Genomic DNA, 19,112 nt, shown 5'->3' with positions numbered 1-19,112 from the left:
TGCTTCTTGGTCACAATTAAGTCCAGGACTGCATTGTGTGCGAGTTAAGAAAGGCTAAGGCACATTGTCATATTCCTAGATAAGCAGACGCGTTTCTTCTGATACTGAGTACACTTCAGTATTAAGAGAAAAAGCTATCATGGTAAGTCAAGTCCTGGTTCTTGTGGATTTCAGTCTGAGACCCAATCCACACTAGATACATGTATTCAAAAGATAAACTGCTTTTAAAAAGTAGTTTTTGTGAATAGGTAATACAACTGTACAATTCGAGAATCAAACAGTTGTTAAAAGATACTCACTGAAAAGTCTCCCACATCTTTGCCATCTCTTGGCTCCCACCCCCACTTCCAGATAACCGCTGGTCATGCTTCTAAAGTACACCTCTGGTATTGATGTTACAAAAGAGCAAATATGAGTGTAATTTTTATGCAAAATATTTTATACCACAAACACTGCTGCACTTAAAAAATGATTAGTATCTTAAGACCTTTCCATGTTGGTATATAAAGATCTCTCGTCCTTTTTTACAGCTGTATGGTACTCCTTTGTATGGGTACACCATGATTTATTATTTGGACCCCTTATTGACAGATATTTAAATTGTTTCCAAACTTTATGTTGGTCATTAACATTTGCTTAACACAATTCCTGTCATTCACTACACTAAGCATTTTACGTGTATTGTCTCAGTCTTTATAAAAACCCAATGTTAGCTAATCTTACAAGGTGGGTAGAGAGGGTTGGGATGACTGACTACCTTGACCAAAGTCAAATGGCAAGTAAGTGGAGCTATTTAATGAGCACAAATGAAACTAATTCTAGAGTAATTAGAATTCTTTCCAGGAGGAGTCAGACGTAAGACACTTGTTTTTGGTACAAATCTTTTTATTTGCTGCATTGTTTCTATTAAATATTTTCTTCCTATGCAGTATGTTGACTGTTTAAGATTTTCTATAATTCCTGAGATTTTTCCCCAAGTATTCCATTTATTAATTTGGCATCACTTAACTTCTTAGAGCCAGAAAAACTTTCTGGGAATTCCCTTAACAAAGGAACATTACTAAGACAAGGGTTTATAGTAAACTGAAACCACAGTCTCCAACCAACAACTATCCACTCTGGTGTATAATTTGAACAACTGTTAGCTGATTCTTCTGGATAAAGTTATTCTAAACTTTTTTAGGATGTTAATAGGATTTTTTCCTCTGTTTATACCTCCCTTACATCTCATTCAGCTTAAGCATTGATGGAGTACCTCTGCTGTTCATTCGGAAGATGAAGGGGACAGTTCTGCTCTGAAGCTGAGACAAGCTTCCCAAGGCTGCCCAGTAACAAAGGTAAAACACGGGCTGTTACAAGAATTATAAAGTGTTTCATGAGTTCAGTCATGCGGTAGACTTCATTTAATTGATGAGTGGGGAAGGCAAAGTGGGATGGGCTTCGTGGAGAAAGAAAAATGTCTTTTGGAGACTTTCAGGGCTGATAGAAATTTGGCAGACCTAACAGTGGTGAGAGGTCTTGTTCAAGAAGAGAGGTTATAGATTAAATGGTGCAGTGTGAGTTAGATGTTGCTAAAGCAGAGAAATGCTTTGGCCACCAAGCAGAGAACCTAAAGGGCTTCATGAAGTGTAGTCTGGAAATCAATCATGACAAATAAGTTGAAACACATTCGGTGGGGGGTGGGGGAGGGTTTCCAGAATCTCTGGACTGTACTCTATGGTTTCCCTAAACTGATGGGGAAATGTTTAGCCTTGGCTTTAGAGAGGATTTACTGATTTGAATGATGAGATATGCCCTGTTTACAGCTAAACTGTGTGAAAGTTAATGACTAATTTTGGGGTTGACCCTTTAAACAAATTCACTCTTGTTGGACTGGGAACAGGCAACTTTCTGAGTTGTGCAACCTTTGAAAATTGACATAGTTTGTTAAAATAGTAACTGAAAGAAAGGAACAAAAGCTGCCACAATCTAATACAGAAAGCACAATTTTAAGTATATACACACAATGGCTTCACTCTTGCACGGAGTAGGCCCTGGCACATTTGTTGCTCTATTTTTCTGATTCCAAACAGAAGGATATTTTATGTGATGCAGAATTCTTTCAGTGGCAATTTCCCCCCCTGTATGATTTTCTTTCCCCATTGGGACTGGGTTGAAAGAAAGGAAAAGATAAAGAATGGTAGATTGACTATCACAAATCTAAACAAGGGCTCTGAGCTAATTGTTGACCTTTTTTTTTTAACACAAAGTTTTATTGTGAAATCCCCACCTCAAACGCATATAACCAAGTGCATAGAATAAAGAGTAGAGCTTTTTTACTATAAAGCAAATCGCTCTGTGACCACTGCCCAGACCAAGCAGTAGACCTTGGCAGTCCCTCTCCGCCCGAGAGGGCTTTTGTCCCAATCACCACCCCTCTCTCCCCCACACCAGTGACCACTCTCCTGATTTTAAGGACAATCACTTCCTTTAAAGTTTTTTTTTAAATCATCTAAGTATAGATCTGTAAATGCTATAATATAGTTTTGCCTATTTTTGAACTTAATATAGAAATGCAGTGTTGAATTGTGTTCTTTTGTTTCCATCATCTTTCACTCAACTTGGCTGTAAGATTCATCTGTATGGTTGCAAGTAACAACAGTTCCTTTATTTTCATTGCTGAGTAGTATTCCAAAATTGATGGCATTTGAGTTGTTTCCACCTTGGGGCTATTACAAATGATACCATGAGCATCTTTATCCTTGTCTCTTGGTGTACTTGGGAATGCATTTCTGTTGACCATTTTCTTAGCTGTGGAATTGTATCTAATTATCTATTAAGATACTACCACAGAGCAGCCTACAAGAGTTAGCAAATCATGGATATAGTCCGTGTTCAGTGCTAAGAGATCCTGGAACTATCCAAAGATGGCACAAAGTCAGTTGGGTTGGGGGATGGGCAAGAGGCTGGCTTAGCAGATTTGCTGTCTTCACCTGAACCTGGGCAGACCCATTCATAATGGTTCAAGATTTTGTTTAGAAGGTGTTCTGTAAAAAGTTTGTTGGCAATACAGCATATGGGAATTACACTGCTCAGACCAAGTATTTAAAATTAATGGAATTAAACGGTTCGAAGAAGTCTGAAGGATGAACTGGAAGACTAGATAGAGGGACCAGCTGGTTAGATAGTTGAGTAGGTGAGTGATTATAAGAACTTCATGTACCCTGGAGAGGGACAATAGAAGTAGTGAGTATGGACAAGCCATTTTTGGTGCCCAGACTGGGTATGTTGAGTGAGTAGGGGTAAGTGTGGGGCACATATGGTTGGGTAGATCTTGTGATGAGCCAAGAGGCAGCATTGGGACATAGTTACAGGCATAGACTTTGGACTCAGCCACCTCTGTGAGGTCTGAGTGACCCTGGCTAAGTAACTGAACCTCATCCTCATTTGACAAATGAGGTTAATAATAGGACACTTTAAAGGTGGTTATGAAGAGCCAGTAAGAAGCACTTGGTGTTAGTCCCTGCTGCTGTGATTGGTAATCATAACTGCACTTGCTATAGCTAAGGGAGACATGCTATCAGCTATTAAAGTGTAAAAGAAAGACTTCCAGAAATGATTTAGAAAAAGCCATGTTACAGTGATAATTTTAGAAATGTCTAGAATTCCTTTAGGCAAGTGTGTAAATAAAAGCCTGTTGAATTGAGCATACACAGCCTGACCTTACCAACCGCTGGATTCCTACAAGAATCTTACTCTACCCTGGAACTGTGAGCACCCAGGAAATGTTCAAGATCTTATCTCTCTGCTTAGTGGGATCTAAACCCCAGATAAACTGGTATTTGCAAACAAGGTTTAAAAAAGAGTGAGGATAAACTGTCAGGTGCCCTTGCTGCCTTTGAGAGGGAGGATAGAATCTAAATGGTTTTAAAGACAAGCTGTGATCTAATTAATTACGTTGTTCTAACAGAACAGCTGTGATCTACAGGGGATCTAAAAAAGCTGCATAGTGGTTTGCTTCTTGGCTGCACATTAGCCTACACCTGGGAGATTTAAACTATCCCAAACCCAGAGACTGATTAAATGGGTCTGGGGTGAGCCTGTGTATTGCCTTTTAAACGAATTAATTCCAGTATAGTTACCATACAGTGTTATACTCATTTCAGGTGTACAATACAGTGATTCAACAATTCTATACATTACTCAGTGCTCATTGATATTAGTTAACTTTAATCCCCATAACATCTTATGCATATAGCAATTTATATTAAATCAGTGGTGGCTTAAGTCTGAACCTATTCTTTACTCCCCCCCCCCCCCCGCCATGTTTGAGGTGTATGGTGTCATACTTTATATCCTTTTATCTTGTGAATCCCTTGACTGATTTTTATAGACATGCTTCATTTTACTACTTTTGTGCTTCCTACTTTTCTTACTCCTACTGATGGGTCTTTTCTTTCTACTCAAAAAGTCCCCTTTAACATTTCTTGTAGGGCTAGTTTAATGGTGATAAATTTCTTTAACTTTTGTTTGTCTAGGAAACTCTTTATCTCTCCTCCTATTCTGAGTGATAGCCTTGCCGGGTAGAGTATTCTTGGTTGTAGGTTTTTTTTTCCTTTCAGCACTTTGAATACATCATGTCACTCTCTCCTGGCCTGCAAAGTTTCTGTTAAAAAATCAGCTGATAGCCTTATGGGATTTGCCTCTTATGTAACTGTTTTTAAAATTCTCTATCACTACTTTTTGCCATTTTAATTACTGTGTGTCTTGGCGGGGACCTCCTTGGGTTGATTTTGTTGGGGGATTTCTGTTTCTTTCCCCAGCTTGGGGGAAACTTTCAAGTATTTCTTGAACTACCTTTTCTGCCCCCTTTGTCTCTCTCCTCCCTCTGGGATCCCTATAATGGGAATGTTGTTATACATGATGAGTTGCTGAGTTCCATAAGTCTATTTTTGTGTATTATTTTTTCTCTCTCCTGTTTGGCTTGGTTGCTTTCCATTACTCTGTCCTTCAGGTCATTGATCCATTCTTACGCTTCCTCTAGTCTACTATTTATTCCCACTAGTGTAGTTTTAATTTTTTTGAGTTATCTCTGATTGGTTCTTTTTTTGTTTTCCATCTCTTTATTAAGGGTCTCACTGAGATCCTCCACTCTTTTCTGAAGTCCAGTGAGTCTCTTTATGACCATTAAATTCACAGACCTATTATTTATCTCACTTAGCTCTGTTGCTGTAATTTTGTCCTATTCTTTCTATTGGCACAGACGGTCCTCTGTCTCATCTTGTCTTCCTCTCTCTGTTAGAAAACTTAGCTACGTCTCCTGCCCTTGAAAGTAGTGGGCTTATGAAGAAGAGCTCCTATAGTGCCCTGCAGTATAATGCCCCCTGCTCCCCAAAACCTGGCACTTCAAGGGTGTCTCTTACATGTATTGCGTGCTCCCTACTGTTGTGGCTGAGCCACTTTTCCCTCCAGTCCACCTGCAATGTCTCTCTTTGCCTGTTGTGTGCGGGGTTTGGTCCCTGTGTCATTAGTAAGCCAGTCTGGGGCCACCTTGGGCTTGAGTCAGACCAGGTGTTTGCCAGATGCAGTAGCACCAAACTGCAGGACACTTTCTGTGTTGCCCACTGAGAAGCTTTGCCCCTAGCCCACTATTGGGGCCACAGTAGGACTGGTGTGTATGGTTATCTTCCTCTTCCCCCAGAGGAGTCACTTTGGAGTGATGCTGGGCCCTGTGGGGGCTGCTTGCACACTGCCAGGCTTGTGGCACCACTTTGGAGGGGCTCTGGCCAAGGGCACATTGGAGGGGTTAGGTCCGCAGAACACAGGAGTGGGACACGTGGTGGTAGCAAGGTCCGGCCGGTCTGCTGCAGGAAAGGCCTGCAGCTGCCAGGGACCAGGGCTGGTGGTGTCGGTTGGGGTGGGTGGATCCATAGAAGAGCTGGGGGTGGGCCATGCAGTGTCAGCAAGGTATGCACAGATCTGTTGTGGGAGGACACCTACAGGCCTGGCTGGATGGGATGTGTCCACAGGAGAATGCAGGGGCAGGTGCACCGTTAGCAAGTTACGTAGAGTGTTGCTGCTGCACTGGTTCCCACAGGTGTCTGTGGCGGCAGAGTGTGGGGGAGGGAAATGGCGTCAGCCAGCTCTTTTGTTCTTGGAAAAGTCTCCCAAAGGTACCTGCCCTTAGTTTAGCTCCCCACTCTCTCTCTGCCCTTCCTGCCCTCTTTGATGTGATCTCTTCTGTGCATTCAGCTGTGCAGAATGAATGTGTTCTGCCAGTCCTCAGATCATCTTCTGGGTTATTTACACTGATGTGGGTGTTACCTCATTGTATCCATTGGATGTTAGGATCTTCCTACTTCGATAATCTTCCTGGAAGTCTCTGTGTATTGGTTTTTCGTTTTAAAGCTCTGTGACCCTAAACATGCAGTTAGATTTCAAGCCACTGGACAAGTAAATTGTATTTCCGTCATTATCAACATGGTGGGAAAACCAGTCTGGATTATAGGGCAGATTCTCCAAGTAAAAATACAGGAAATTACTTTCACATCTATTATCTCACTTAATCCTCTAGGTAGGTAGGCAGCAGTCCCTTTTATAGGCCACTCTGGCTCAGAGAAGTAACATACTCAGGGGCACAAATTGTGCCTCAGTTCTTTGTGAGCTTTAAAGCCAAGATGCCAAGACCCCTACCTACCTTAAGTGGATTATCTTCTCTAGTGCTCACACGATCGGGGGAAATATACCAAACTAGTTATGGTTTGGGAAATCTACTTCCTTATGACTAAGGGATGTCTCAGCCCAGAAAGCCAGTGGGTATTGACTACTTACAGACTAGCACCCATCAGCTACCATAGGAGGCTGTGCTCCTCCCTGGGGAGCTGTGTATGGAGAGCAATCTATGAGACACCTATCACAGGTGCTCAAGCTGAGACCTTAGGCCAGTTCTAGAGTGGGAAGTTGGTAACTCCCCAGCCTAAAGCAAAGCCTCCTACCCATTCCCCCACTGTCATGTCCCAAGCAATGAGGACTGCAATTTTCTTAAAAGGTTTTTATGATCATACAACTCTTAACTCACTGTAGTGAAGTTGGAAGCTAAAGAAAAGCATTAAAAGAAGATCCTCTGCTACCCAGAAATAACCCCTATTAAGAATTTGTATTTTTTTTGCCTTAAAAAAAAGGTAAGTTGGAATATTATACATACAGTTACCCCTTAAGTAACACAGGTTTGGACTGCAGGGGTCCACTTATACATGGATTTTTTGATAAATATGCTACAGTACTAATAAATGTATTTTCCTTAGAATTTTTACATTTTCTTTTCTCCAGCTTATATTAAGAATACAGTGTGATAATACAGGTAACATACAAAATACATGTTGACTATGTTGTCAGTTAAGACTCCCAGTCAAAAGAGGGCTATTAGTAGTTAAGTATTTGGGAGTCACAAATTCTATGCGGATTTCTGACTGTACAGGGGTTTGGTGCCCCTAGCCCCTCCTTGTCCAAGGGCCAATATAGTTTCTGTCCTGTTTTCCTCCATTTCATCTTTTTATCCCTGGAAACAGTTACAACAGCTGTCAAATGCCTTCACATGAATGAACCACAGTTTAACCATCCCCCCCCAATTTTCCACTGTTAAATACTAGAAAGGAGGACTATGTGAACCAGTAGGTTTTATTATTATGGAAAGAGTATATGGCCCTTTTAAGGCTCTTTGTACTTATTTTCAGTTGCCTTTCAGAAAACTTGTACAAATGGCCACCAGTACTAGTTCTTAATGGGACTCTTGCCAGAATTAAATTGATAGTTTGATAAAAGAAAATGTGTAACATTAACTGTGAACGCCTTTTCACATTTACTAACCACTTTATTAAGCCATTGAAAGATTGAGCAGAGTAATCTTTCAAAATGCAAATCTGCTTATATCAAATACCTCCTGCTTGAAAGATCTCAAAAGCTTTTCTTTGCAAAACCGATTGCCTTAAGAAGTCTCCAGCAATCTTCACTCCAGCCAATTTAGGCTTGCGGTTGTCACGCTTTTGGGTTCCAGACCTTTTGCACCTATTTCCTCTGCCAGCTTGTCTTTTCTCCTTGCTTAGTTCCTATTCATCTTTTAGCTCTTGAGTGCCACTTCTTCCAGGGACTCTCACTGATCACTATTAGGTCCTGTTACCCTATCACAGATTCTTGGATCATGCAGGATCCTCTGTCATTCCTGAATCAGTTATATAAATATATAGCTGCTTTTCCCACAATATTATGTAGTTCTACGAGAGTGAAAACAGTATTGTTTTGCTCACTCTTCCCTAGTGTGTACACGAGGCCAGCACTGTATGCTGAAATGATGTAGAATATGACCAAAGCTGTGCTACTGAAAGGTAAGTCGTGTCTAAGACGAACTGATGCGTACAGAATCTAAATCATAGTTTAGACTATTAAAAAGAGGTCAGATGGTAACACTGCTGGGAACTAAGGGAGCTGGATTTTACTGCAAAGGAATTCCAGTTTGATATAGAGGAAATAGCAATTGTTTTGAGAGAATGGAGATGGGATGAGAATGGAAAATGCATGAAAGATGGCTTCAATATTAAAAGCTTAGTATCTCCAGGACAGGAAATACAGAAGTGTTAAAAAGGCAATGAAACAATGTAGTTAGACAAAGTATAAATTTCCCTGCCTCACTTCCTTCCCAGTCAGCTGTCTTCTGTGTTCCCAGTATACTTTACTTTTTAGTTCAGCTGTAACTCCCATGTGTTATAAACATTAGTTTACATCTGGGAGCTCAGTGTAACACCCCACACCCCAAGTCAAGCAATTTCAGTGTCTACCAATCCCGTATCTCAATCCTGTCTCTATCACTAAGTAACTGTGTAATTAAACTCGTTTTATGTATCTCAATTTTCTCATCAGAACAAAGATACCTATTAGAATTGGTTTTACCAAAAGAGGTAACACACGTCTGATAGTGCACCCAGCACATATTACAAGCTTAATAAATATGCTATTACTATACTGTTCTTTTAAGATTGTGGTATAATTCTGATAATATGTGAAGAATCCAAGAAGAGGATTGGTGTGCACTGTTTGATGAAATCGGTGTTAAGACCTTATGACCAAAGGCAATCTTAATTTTACATGTTCAGTCACAGTATCAAAGGTGGAACTACACTCTAAGTTCAGCGCTGTGGTGGGACTATAAATTAGTATACCCCTTTCTGAGAGCAATTTGGCAATGCTATCCAAATTAAAAATGTGCATATCTGAAATTCAGTGTAAGCGCATACACAAAATAGAGGTTCCTAGAGCTAAGTCACAAAGGGTGCTCAGTAAAACATTGTTTCTAATAGCCAAAACCTGAACATATCAATGTCCATCACCATGGGAACATGATAAAGCCATTATAAAACAGAACATGGACATTAAGATATACTTTCAATTTATTAAGGAGACCAGAGATGCAGAACAGTTTATAGAATATACTCCATGTGCTAGGAGAACAATCTGTGAAACCTATTTTCCTGGAAACTTAATCATTTTTGTAAATGCATGAAGATCTAGGAAAGATACACACACCTTTCTGACAGTTTTCTCTGGAGAGAAAAATCAGCTTAGGAAAATAATGGAGTTTTACATTAAATATGATTGAATTTTTAAAATTATACATCACGTGTATATATATAATCACATTAAAAATTCTTTTATGGGGAAATAAAAACTGATCAGCCAAGATAGTCTACTTCTAGGAATTAATCCCCAGAGAATAATCTGAAATGGGATACATCAATTTATATACAAAAATGTTCACATCAGTCTTAACGAATGTTAGTACAATTTTTATTTTACTAATTTATTTATATTAGTAAAAACAACTTAATATCCAACAGCAGAGGGTTGGTTTAAGTAATGGTACAATATGTAACAGAATACCATATAGCCATTAAAAATCATGCTGTAGAATTTTTATTAAAATGAAAACTTCTAAATACATCATTAAGTGAAAAGGATAAGTTACAACATAGTTATGGGCAGTCTGAGCAGTACTGTTACCTTTAAATGGTAGGATTACAGGTGATTTTTCTTTTTTCAGTTTCTTCCCTATTCTACAAATTTTTTTTAAATAAAGTTTTCCTAATTTCCTACAATGATTTTGTAATTAGGAAAAAATGCTTATAGCTGACTCTAAGCTTGCTTTACAATTTGGAATTAATGTAACTATGGTGCTAGTTACTCTGGTACAAATCCAAGAAATACTTCAACATGGGTTTGGAAAAGAGTTATAATGAGGTAAAAGTCACCATTTCCCAAGAATCTTAATAATAAAATGTTAAAGACAGACACTTCTTTGTTTATCAAAAGAATTTATTAGAAAATATTACATACTACATATCTGTTTAAGAGTATTGTTTCAGTAGACAGCACTCCATCCTCATACTACAAACAACATCTCGTGGACCGTGGGGCAACCACCGTGCTTCTGAAGCTACATCTTTCTTTTGGATGGAACATTCAAACAGTACACACTGTGGCCATTTAAAGGAAGATAATGGAGAAAATGTGGTAATTACCAGAAAAAAAAAATCACGAAACTTTTGGAATGTTAAAGTAATAATTAATTACTTTTAGTCTTAATTTCTAGGCATCACTATAGCCTAAAACATTGGTCAGTGTGACTAGTAAGTTAATGGGACTAAAGATTCAAAGGTCAAGTTAATACTGAATCTTAATAAATAACGAGAAATCTGTAACCCCACAAAATGTTTTTGTGCACATGCAAAATTAAATTTCTGAAAAAAGCAAGAATGGGGAATGTTAAAGCATTGTTTTTTGAACATAAAACATGCACTTTCTAATACATTCTTAAGTATTTCTAAGTTTTAAAAGTCTGAATTCTAATCCAGTAACATTCTTCATTAGCATTTTAAATGCAGTCTAACCAAGTACCCCAAAGCAGATATGGAATACAACACTTGTTATTTTCAAGAAAGGTGGAAATAATCATGGCACTGCTACCAAAGATGTGAGACTTTAACTCTGGACCTCCACCTAGTTTTTTCTTCAAAACTTTTAAACATGTTTGCAAAGCTAAATGGTAAACCTACTCCCAAACATCACTGAAAGAAAATGCAGGAAAAGTATGCCCTGTGTGATTAATTATCTTAGGCAATTTGCTACAAAATTTTCTAAGTGTGAACCTGCTTTAACTGAAAATAGATTGAAAGTTCACACAATTGTTTCTAGAGTTCAAAACAAACAAATGAGGTGTGTGTTGATATTTAAAAGTCTTAATATTTTATTAGAATATACTTCCAAACTTTTCCCCTCCGTATCTAAACACAAACTTTAATTAAAAAAATATATATAAATCAGTAGAATACCATATTACAAATGCCCAGAAATGCAGAATAAAGACCAAGAACTGCTTGGAAATATTTCTAACACTTTTTGGGATTACATTCATAATCTAATAAAGATTATGAACTAGCACAATCATTATTGGGGCCAACAATTCAAAATATTTGCCTTATCAAAGCTAGCACCAAGAAAGTATTATGCACATAAACTTGAGAACCAGATCATCTTTACTTCAGAAAAGCACAGTCCTACGGAGTCCTGCTCTCTAGTGTAGCTAGTAAAAGGGTCAATCTGTCTCACTGAGGCATACGTCTGTCAGAGCCATTAACGTCTTATCTGAATAGCTTTCCAGTTATTTGGTATCTACTGAAAATTGTTACTGGAATGAAAGACAGTTTTTCATGGATATAACTCATTTTTTCTTCTAAGATGCCAATTAAAATAGTGGCTCTCTAACACTGTGAACTTACCTTTTGTAAAAATTAACATATTCTAGTATTTAAAAAAACAGTCAAATCCCTAGTCCCTGAAAGCCTAACCAAGTCCATTATTTAATTCCTCTCCTTCCAAAACACAGGTTTTAATGTCGAGAATTTTGCAGCATGGTTAATGGCTACCATATGGTCACCTAATTAACACTTTATTCACTGTAAAGCATTTGGAGACTTCTCAAGTGTGAAAAGAATTTCATTAGTGATTAGATAGATGAGCAACTGAAAGCCACTGAAGTGAGTTTTGTAATTCTACCTTCGTCCCAAGGAAGGGAGGGTCACTACTCATCAGCAACTCTCCAGTTGGCACAAATAATTTATCATTTCTCTGATAGGTGGGAGGTATCGTGAAAGAACATAATTTTTACAAATTTTTACATACAAACACTTTTTCCGACCTGGTCTGTTAAATTCAACAGAGTTTTAGACTTCCAAAGTTGTAAATCTAGCAAATCAAACTGCTTCATCTCAACTGGGGGGAAAAAAAGGCACAAAAGAAAAACAAGCAGCATAACCTTTATTTGGTGATACAATAACAGTGTTCCAAAGTTTTGAACACTGAATTTTACTCATGTGATAATCTGTTTTCTATCTAGGCAATTTATTCAGATGTGTGCTTTAAAAATACATATTAGGAACCCTGCAATTGGTATATTCTGTTATTAGAAATATTTTTCATGGTAATACATTATTTCACTTTCTATAATTAGAGGGAAAAATCATAAAGATCATACTTTATTTTTAGCCTGACAGAATAAATGTATTAATATATATCTTTTCCAAAACCAGTGCACTTAGAAGACTCTAATTTATGCACTCCATTATTCAAATCAAAAAGCTGTACATCTTCCAGTATCCATACTATAACAGTCCTAGTAAAAATGCACACTCCTTTAACCCCTTTACTTCCCCTTGAATTTGCTTTTATTTTCGGGAGGAGGAAAGGATAAAGAAGTTGCAGTGCAGAACTATATTTATTTAGAACAAAACTTTATATTCTACATTAAAAAAAATAATTTTATCAAAACCAAATTTCAATCACAGTTATGTATGATTTTCAGTTAAAGGTACATGTTGAAATTGCACTTTGCAGATATCTTGACAGTGTCCTTTATAGTGCTCCCCATTTCAACCTATGTTTTTTTCAGTAGACACAGGTTCTTCCAGAGTTTTCTTTTGGCTTCCCTTCCGTGAATATTTGTATTTGTCTACATAGGCTTTAACCAGATTTGCCACTTTAGTAGAATTTACTTCTCCACTCTTACTATGACAAACCTATGAAAAAAGGAGGGGGAATATTTTTCTCATACTTAAAAGGATTACAGCAAAGTGGAAAGCTTTTTGAAAAACAACCCCTAAAAGATAATCAGACATTTTTGTATGTTTCATATCTCATATGAACTTATTTGAAAGGTAAAAAAGCCGACAAGAATTAGAAGTTAGTGCTTATTATTTTAATTAGACTTAAGCATTCCTTTATTAAAATAGAGATGATTCAAAACAATACATACATAACTCTGCTAAAGCTAGAACTTACTTTATCTACTGCTTTCCGTACAATCTCTTTATATTCTTCCTTGGTGATATCTTTATTTTGATAAAATGGCTTAATGGCCAATTTTACCTCCTGTGCTGCTTTTTCTTGGATTTGTAATTTCTGGTAAGAAGAAAAAGTATAATTATTATTTGCCCAATCACATACCTTCAAAAAATTTCTTTGAAAATAGGAAATTGAAAACACACTTTTACATTATTGCAAAAATTCTTCAAATATTAGTGTCATAAATACAAAAGTTATTTATTAAGACACATACCAAACATTTCTAAAAATAATCATGAAATACTACCAGTAACTCATTGGACATCAACATATCTAGACAGAACCCTTCAAACAGCATTGGAATTTAAGACTATCAACAGTAAATTCCCTTTCCCAATTATACAAAACAAAACTGGTTATTTTTTCATCTTTATCATAACAGAATATGCAGGTTGCTCTCAACCTTGAACTTGCCTTGTCTGTCTTCGAGCTATCTGCGCTGGCTTCCACTGTAACACTTACTTTGCTCTCTGTCAATTTTACAGCAGCATTAGAGGATTTGCTGTGACTTGATGACGAAGTATTACCAGAACTTGGTCCCTGAACTATTCCCGAATTTCCTGGGGCTGCTGTTGGAGCAGGCAAGACTGGTGTACTCATGCTGTTACTTACATGAGAAGCACTAGGAATACCCTGTTTTAAAGAGTTATCATCAGTTAATTAATTACTTGTATTCAACAGAAGTCTTTCAGTCACTAAAAAAATTCAAAGTGAGTCAACCTCAGTACTTAGTTCTTATTTCAGGTCATGTATATTCTGAAGGACTCTGAAGAAAAATGAGTAACATTCTTAAACAGCGACCTATGTAAATACGTTAAGTGACGTTTAAATTACACTTGCAAATTGTAATGTTCTGACAACACTAAAAACAACAAGAAGGAAAAGAACAGCATTTAAAGAATAGTATCTTTCCTGAAAGGTTCTTTATGAAAATTAACTCAAGTACGTGCCCTCACTTTAAAGATGGGAGAAAAGGAGACAGTGAAGTCAAATGGCTTGCAGAGAGCTGACAGGAAAAAAAAAACAGATAGGAGGTCCCAAATTCTGGAACCCTACTCCCCTTATCTTCCAACTATACACTGCTTTCTAGGATTTGTGAAAAGTAGGCACAGAACTATAAGGAACACAGTGTTTACAAATTATTATTCAAATTTTCTATATGCTTCAGTCACTTCTTTCTTTTTAGCATAGTAAACTCAGTGAAAATGAAACACAGATGGTAATGGATAATGAACAGCTTTATCTGGCATTTGTCCCAACAAGACAATATAAGCTTCATCACAAGTTCCCACCCCCTTAAAAGTCCAATAAATTAGAGAATTATTTTAAAGCACCCACCAGTTGATTCTAATTTGGCTCACAATATGATCTTAACTTGAAAAAAGCAAATCTGTTTGGACATCAACAACAGTATATATGTAGCTTACATTTAATAATATGCATTCAATTCATTTTCTTATTTGAGGGGTGGGAGGTTTGAGGGAGGACAGTGAAGGTAGGCTATGAAGGTTTACCATAAACCTAATCAAATAAATAAATGTTTGTGGATACCAGTAAGCCCTTTCTTGCACACCTGTCCCTAACAGTTAAGTGCTTATAATGGCTATGTTGATTAAACTTTAGATGCTAAAAACATACCTGCAACTGCTTTCCATCTGGCTGTGAAGCAATGTAGCTGACTTGTTGGGATGGTGGGGGAGGGGGTGGTGGTGGTGGGAGTCCCTGAGATACACTGGTAGGAGCAGCTACCTGCATGAGAGGCACGCCTGTGTGCAGATGCAAGGGTAGCTGAGGATGAATGTTAAATGGACTGCGCTGGATGTTCATCAAAGGAGCATGAACACCCACTGGATATGGGAAGATATTCATAGGCTGTTGTGCATTCATCTGTTGCTGCATTACATTCATTTGTGGTTGCATCATATTTATAGGTAGCTGAGAACCATCTCCATGTTGGTTTGTTTGGTCTTTTAGGTTAGAATCTATCAAGAGAAAAAAGGCTTGTGAGGAAAAATCATGTTGCAAACTTCTTTAGCCAGAGAAGCAAAGAACCAGTGATTATAGTAATATTAAGTAGCAATGAACAGACTCAGAACACCTAAACTAATCTCCAATCATTTAATCTTGTCATTTCTAACTAAAAAAAAAATTCAAAATTATTTTTAAGAACAAGTTCACATTACATCTGTTGACACTAGCAAAGAATCAGTACCTCACGAAATCTAAAGAAATAATCCTATAAAATTTAATTAGATTACTAAATTAGAAGGTTAACCATTTTTTTAAATCTTTAACAGCTTTTTTCTTGCAATGTTCTTAACAAGAAAAGCCAAGGAAAAATAAATCATTAATAGAAAAATAATTTATTTATATGAGAACAATGATCAATAAAATCTAAGTGTGCAGGTCTGAGATAAATGAAATAGAAGTTAAATCCTGCACAAAAACATCCCAAATTCTTCTATTGTAGCAAACTGTACTGACAGAACTTAAGTCTTTGGCAAGGTCGGGGGAAGGGGTGAAAAAGGCAGTAAATACTGATGTGTATATATATCTATATAATGCAAAGTGATTCAATTTAGGGATTCAATTTAACATTATAAAACTATAAACACGGATCATTACAATTCATATAAATAAGATTAAATTTATAATCTTTCTTCCACAAAACAGTGTTAATAAACAGAATATATTACCTTGTTCAGTTGTTTCCTCTTCTTGTCTCATCCATCCAGACTGTGTACCTGAAGAATTCCTCCCTCGTCGGGAATAATAGTTTTGCACATCTGCTGGTAGAGTCTTTCTCACAGCCCAACTAGATGCAGATGTCCACCCAGATCTATCTGCTGGTGTATCAAATGAAAACTCTTGCTCATTTTTCCGTTTATAGGGTTGTTGTTCCACAAACTTGAAAGACTCATTCCCTGAACTATTTGAATTCCCTGAGAGGGGTTTTCGGTTTTGCCACCGATTTTCATTTTGATCTGTATAGGCAAAACCACCTCTGTAAGTGCCTCTGCCACGGTTACCTCTACCACGGTTAGACATCCAACCTGAACCAAAGTTTTTATTCCAAGAATTCCCTGAATTTTCATTTCTGTTTTCTTCCCAGTGAGAATCTTTTAACTTTTCTGGATTCCTGGTCCTTGGATCAGGCCCAGAATTTATTTTTTCTGTTACCCAACTGGGACAGTCATTTCTATGTTTGTCAGCAGAATTTGGATCATCAGCATCTGAACTGTCATTTTTTTCCTTTCTTGTATTTTCATTCTGTTTCTCTGGGTCATTCTTTCTGTACCGATCATTTCCTCGTGGACATCTCCAACCATCATTTGCCCATCTTTCCTTCCACCGAGGAGAGTAAGTGTCTCTGTCATTTCTACCAAATGATGAACTCTTAATTTTTGTTCTAGATCTTGATGGTGACCTAGAACGAGATCTGGATCTAGACCATCTTCTGGTTCTCCTTTCTCGATCTCGCTCTCTCCTTGGCCCATCTCTATCACTTTCTCTTTCTCTGCTCCGGGACCTGGATTTTTCCCTTGGGGAGGAATCCTTCACTCTTGACTGAGATCTTCTGTTTTCTCTAGAAGTGTCTCTTTTGGGGGAGAGTGATACAGATCTTTTGCCTTCCCTTGTACTATCTCTTTTTGGAGATCGAGACTGAGATCGTCTCCTTTCTCTTGCAATATCCTGTTTTGGGGACTGAGAATGAGATTTTCTACGTCCTCTTGCAGATTCTTTCTTGGGAGATGGTGACTGAGACTTCCTGCTTTCTTTTCCAGCTTCTCTTTTGGGAGATGGAGACTGAGACCGCTTCTTTTCTCGTGCAGTATCTTTGTTGGGAGACCAAGTTGTAGAGGGGGAGTGAAATCGAGATCTTCGGGTACGAGGCTTTTTGGCTTTCTCTGTCACATCTACTGGGCTTTCAGATGGTTGAGATACAGTTTCAGCTTTTCCACTGGCAGGATCAGAAGATGGCATATTACTTTGAGAACTGTGCTCCACAGAATTTTCATTCAATTGTTTAGTATCAGCATTTACAGAAGGTTCAACTTCAGATTCATTCTGGTCACTGCAAAATGAATCACATTCCATAGGTATCATTTCATTATTGTCCTCACTAAAATGCTTCTGAATTTGTTCAATATGTGTGTTAGGCAATTCTGTAGATTTGGGATGTTCAATAGGAGATTCAGTCTTTTCTCCTAAACATTTGTCTAATTTGGTATTTTTTAATAAATTATTTTCAGAGTCTTGAATACTATTGGAGTTTTCATTCTCTGAAGTATCACATGCTGCAATTATTTCTACATCTTCAGTTTCAACATGGCCAGGCAACTGAACCTCTGAGCACTCTATGGATTTTTTGTCCACTGTTTGCATAATTTTACCCTCAGAAGATTCTAATTTGGGGCTGTCTACAAGCTGTTCTGTTTTTACTGTTGAATCTTTATGATCAATAATTTCTACTACAGGACTCTGCATAACTTTTTCTTTATTAACCACTGACTCTGCGTTCTCTGGTAACTCACCTAAGCTTCGTACAGGTTCGTCTACTTTAATTTCAGATCCTGAACATGGAAGAAAATCATTTGAACGATGATTTGTACATTTATCCACCTTCACCTCTGATTCTGAAGGTCCAGATGTTTGGTCTTGATTTTCTAATGGATCATCTCCTTTTCCAGAAATATTTTTAGGAGTCTCACTTTCTAAACATAAAACATTAGCCTCCATACTTGTATTCTCAACTTTCTGAATCTCCTCCTCCTCTCCAACTGGTACGGGAGGACCTTGGGTATAAGACTCAGAATACGGAGATTCCACTGCTGCTTCTGTATCACGGTTCTCAGAATGGTCCTCACTTTCTTCTACCTGCTCACTGCAACTTCTCAAGTCATTAGCAGACTCATTTTCTACACTTGCCGGCATGGTACAACTGTTACTACTTTCTACATCTGATTGGGGCTCTTTCTCTAACACAGGTGGTGTGTCAGATTCTGCTGTTTCTTCATCTACTGAATCACTGGAAGATGATTTTTCAGGGGGAGGTACAGAGCTCCTAAGTTTCTTTTTCAATAAAGGTGGTTTTCTTCCTCTCCTTACAGGCTTCCGTTTTGGAGCCTGTCTTGTTTGCTTTTCTGACGCAGCTGAAGAGGAAACACTTACAGATGGATTGTTGTTATCTGGGGCATCACACCCAGAATTATTTGATACTGGGGATCTCTGAGACTGACTGACTGTTTCAGCTCTTGTGTTACGTGTCGATCTCCTTGTAGGAGTTGTTGCTGCAGGTTTTCGTCTTGTTCCTCTGGTGTTTGATGTACCAGAAGTTTGCTTCTTCTCTTCTCCTTCTTGAGTATGTGCTAATGCATATCCCTTGCAAGAGGTACCTAATAATATATATATTTTAAAAAGTAAAAAGTAAATGTATGTTTCAATAAATGAGAGTTGTTTGACTTCAGGTTATGTTAGCATAAAATAAATGTCTATAACAGAGTGAAACAAAATACACGTATGAATCAAGTTATGAATAAATGCATAGCTACTAACATCTAAGTAATACCAGGTATTTATCAGGGTCTTTTAATGCTACAGAAATGAATTATCACAAGATTTGAATTCTTGTGGGCAATCTATACGGGAGAAAACCAGAAGAAAATATGTTTGGTTTGATAACTACC

At 37.7% G+C, this 19,112-nt stretch overlaps 2 protein-coding genes across 14 annotated transcripts in view; one reads left to right on the top strand and one right to left on the bottom strand.

Annotated features, from left to right (window-relative positions):
* Positions 1–19,112, top strand: part of ARID2 (AT-rich interaction domain 2) — a 215,691-nt gene that overhangs the window by 160,672 nt on the left and 35,907 nt on the right. For 3 of the 8 annotated variants that reach the window (XR_003519834.2, XR_003519838.2, XR_003519837.2), the window contains exons 24-25: positions 1,236–1,337; positions 8,293–8,360. The gene's annotated coding sequence lies outside the window, so the exon portion shown is untranslated. Of the gene's footprint in view, positions 1–1,235; positions 1,338–8,292; positions 8,361–10,378; positions 10,561–13,910; positions 14,046–19,112 lie in introns of those variants that run through there. The other 5 variants (XR_003519836.2, XR_003519833.2, XR_003519835.2 and 2 more) reach the window with 4 other exon arrangements.
* SCAF11 (SR-related CTD associated factor 11) overlaps positions 10,324–19,112 on the bottom strand; it is an 81,604-nt gene continuing 72,815 nt past the window's right edge. For 5 of the 6 annotated variants that reach the window (XM_027593214.1, XM_027593215.1, XM_027593213.1 and 2 more), the window contains 5 exons: positions 16,122–18,821; positions 15,064–15,407; positions 13,840–14,058; positions 13,363–13,482; positions 10,324–13,100 (listed from right to left, as the gene is read on the bottom strand). In XM_027593214.1, the coding sequence (XP_027449015.1) occupies positions 12,954–13,100; positions 13,363–13,482; positions 13,840–14,058; positions 15,064–15,407; positions 16,122–18,821 (3,530 nt within the window). In that variant the 3' untranslated portion in view covers positions 10,324–12,953. The remainder of the gene's footprint in view (positions 13,101–13,362; positions 13,483–13,839; positions 14,059–15,063; positions 15,408–16,121; positions 18,822–19,112) is intronic. The other variant, XM_027593216.1, reaches the window with a different exon arrangement.

This window comes from Zalophus californianus, chromosome 9, assembly GCF_009762305.2.
Source record: "Zalophus californianus isolate mZalCal1 chromosome 9, mZalCal1.pri.v2, whole genome shotgun sequence".
In the NCBI taxonomy this organism is placed as follows: Eukaryota; Metazoa; Chordata; class Mammalia; order Carnivora; family Otariidae; genus Zalophus; species Zalophus californianus.
This window is presented reverse-complemented; position numbering and strand designations above follow the sequence as displayed.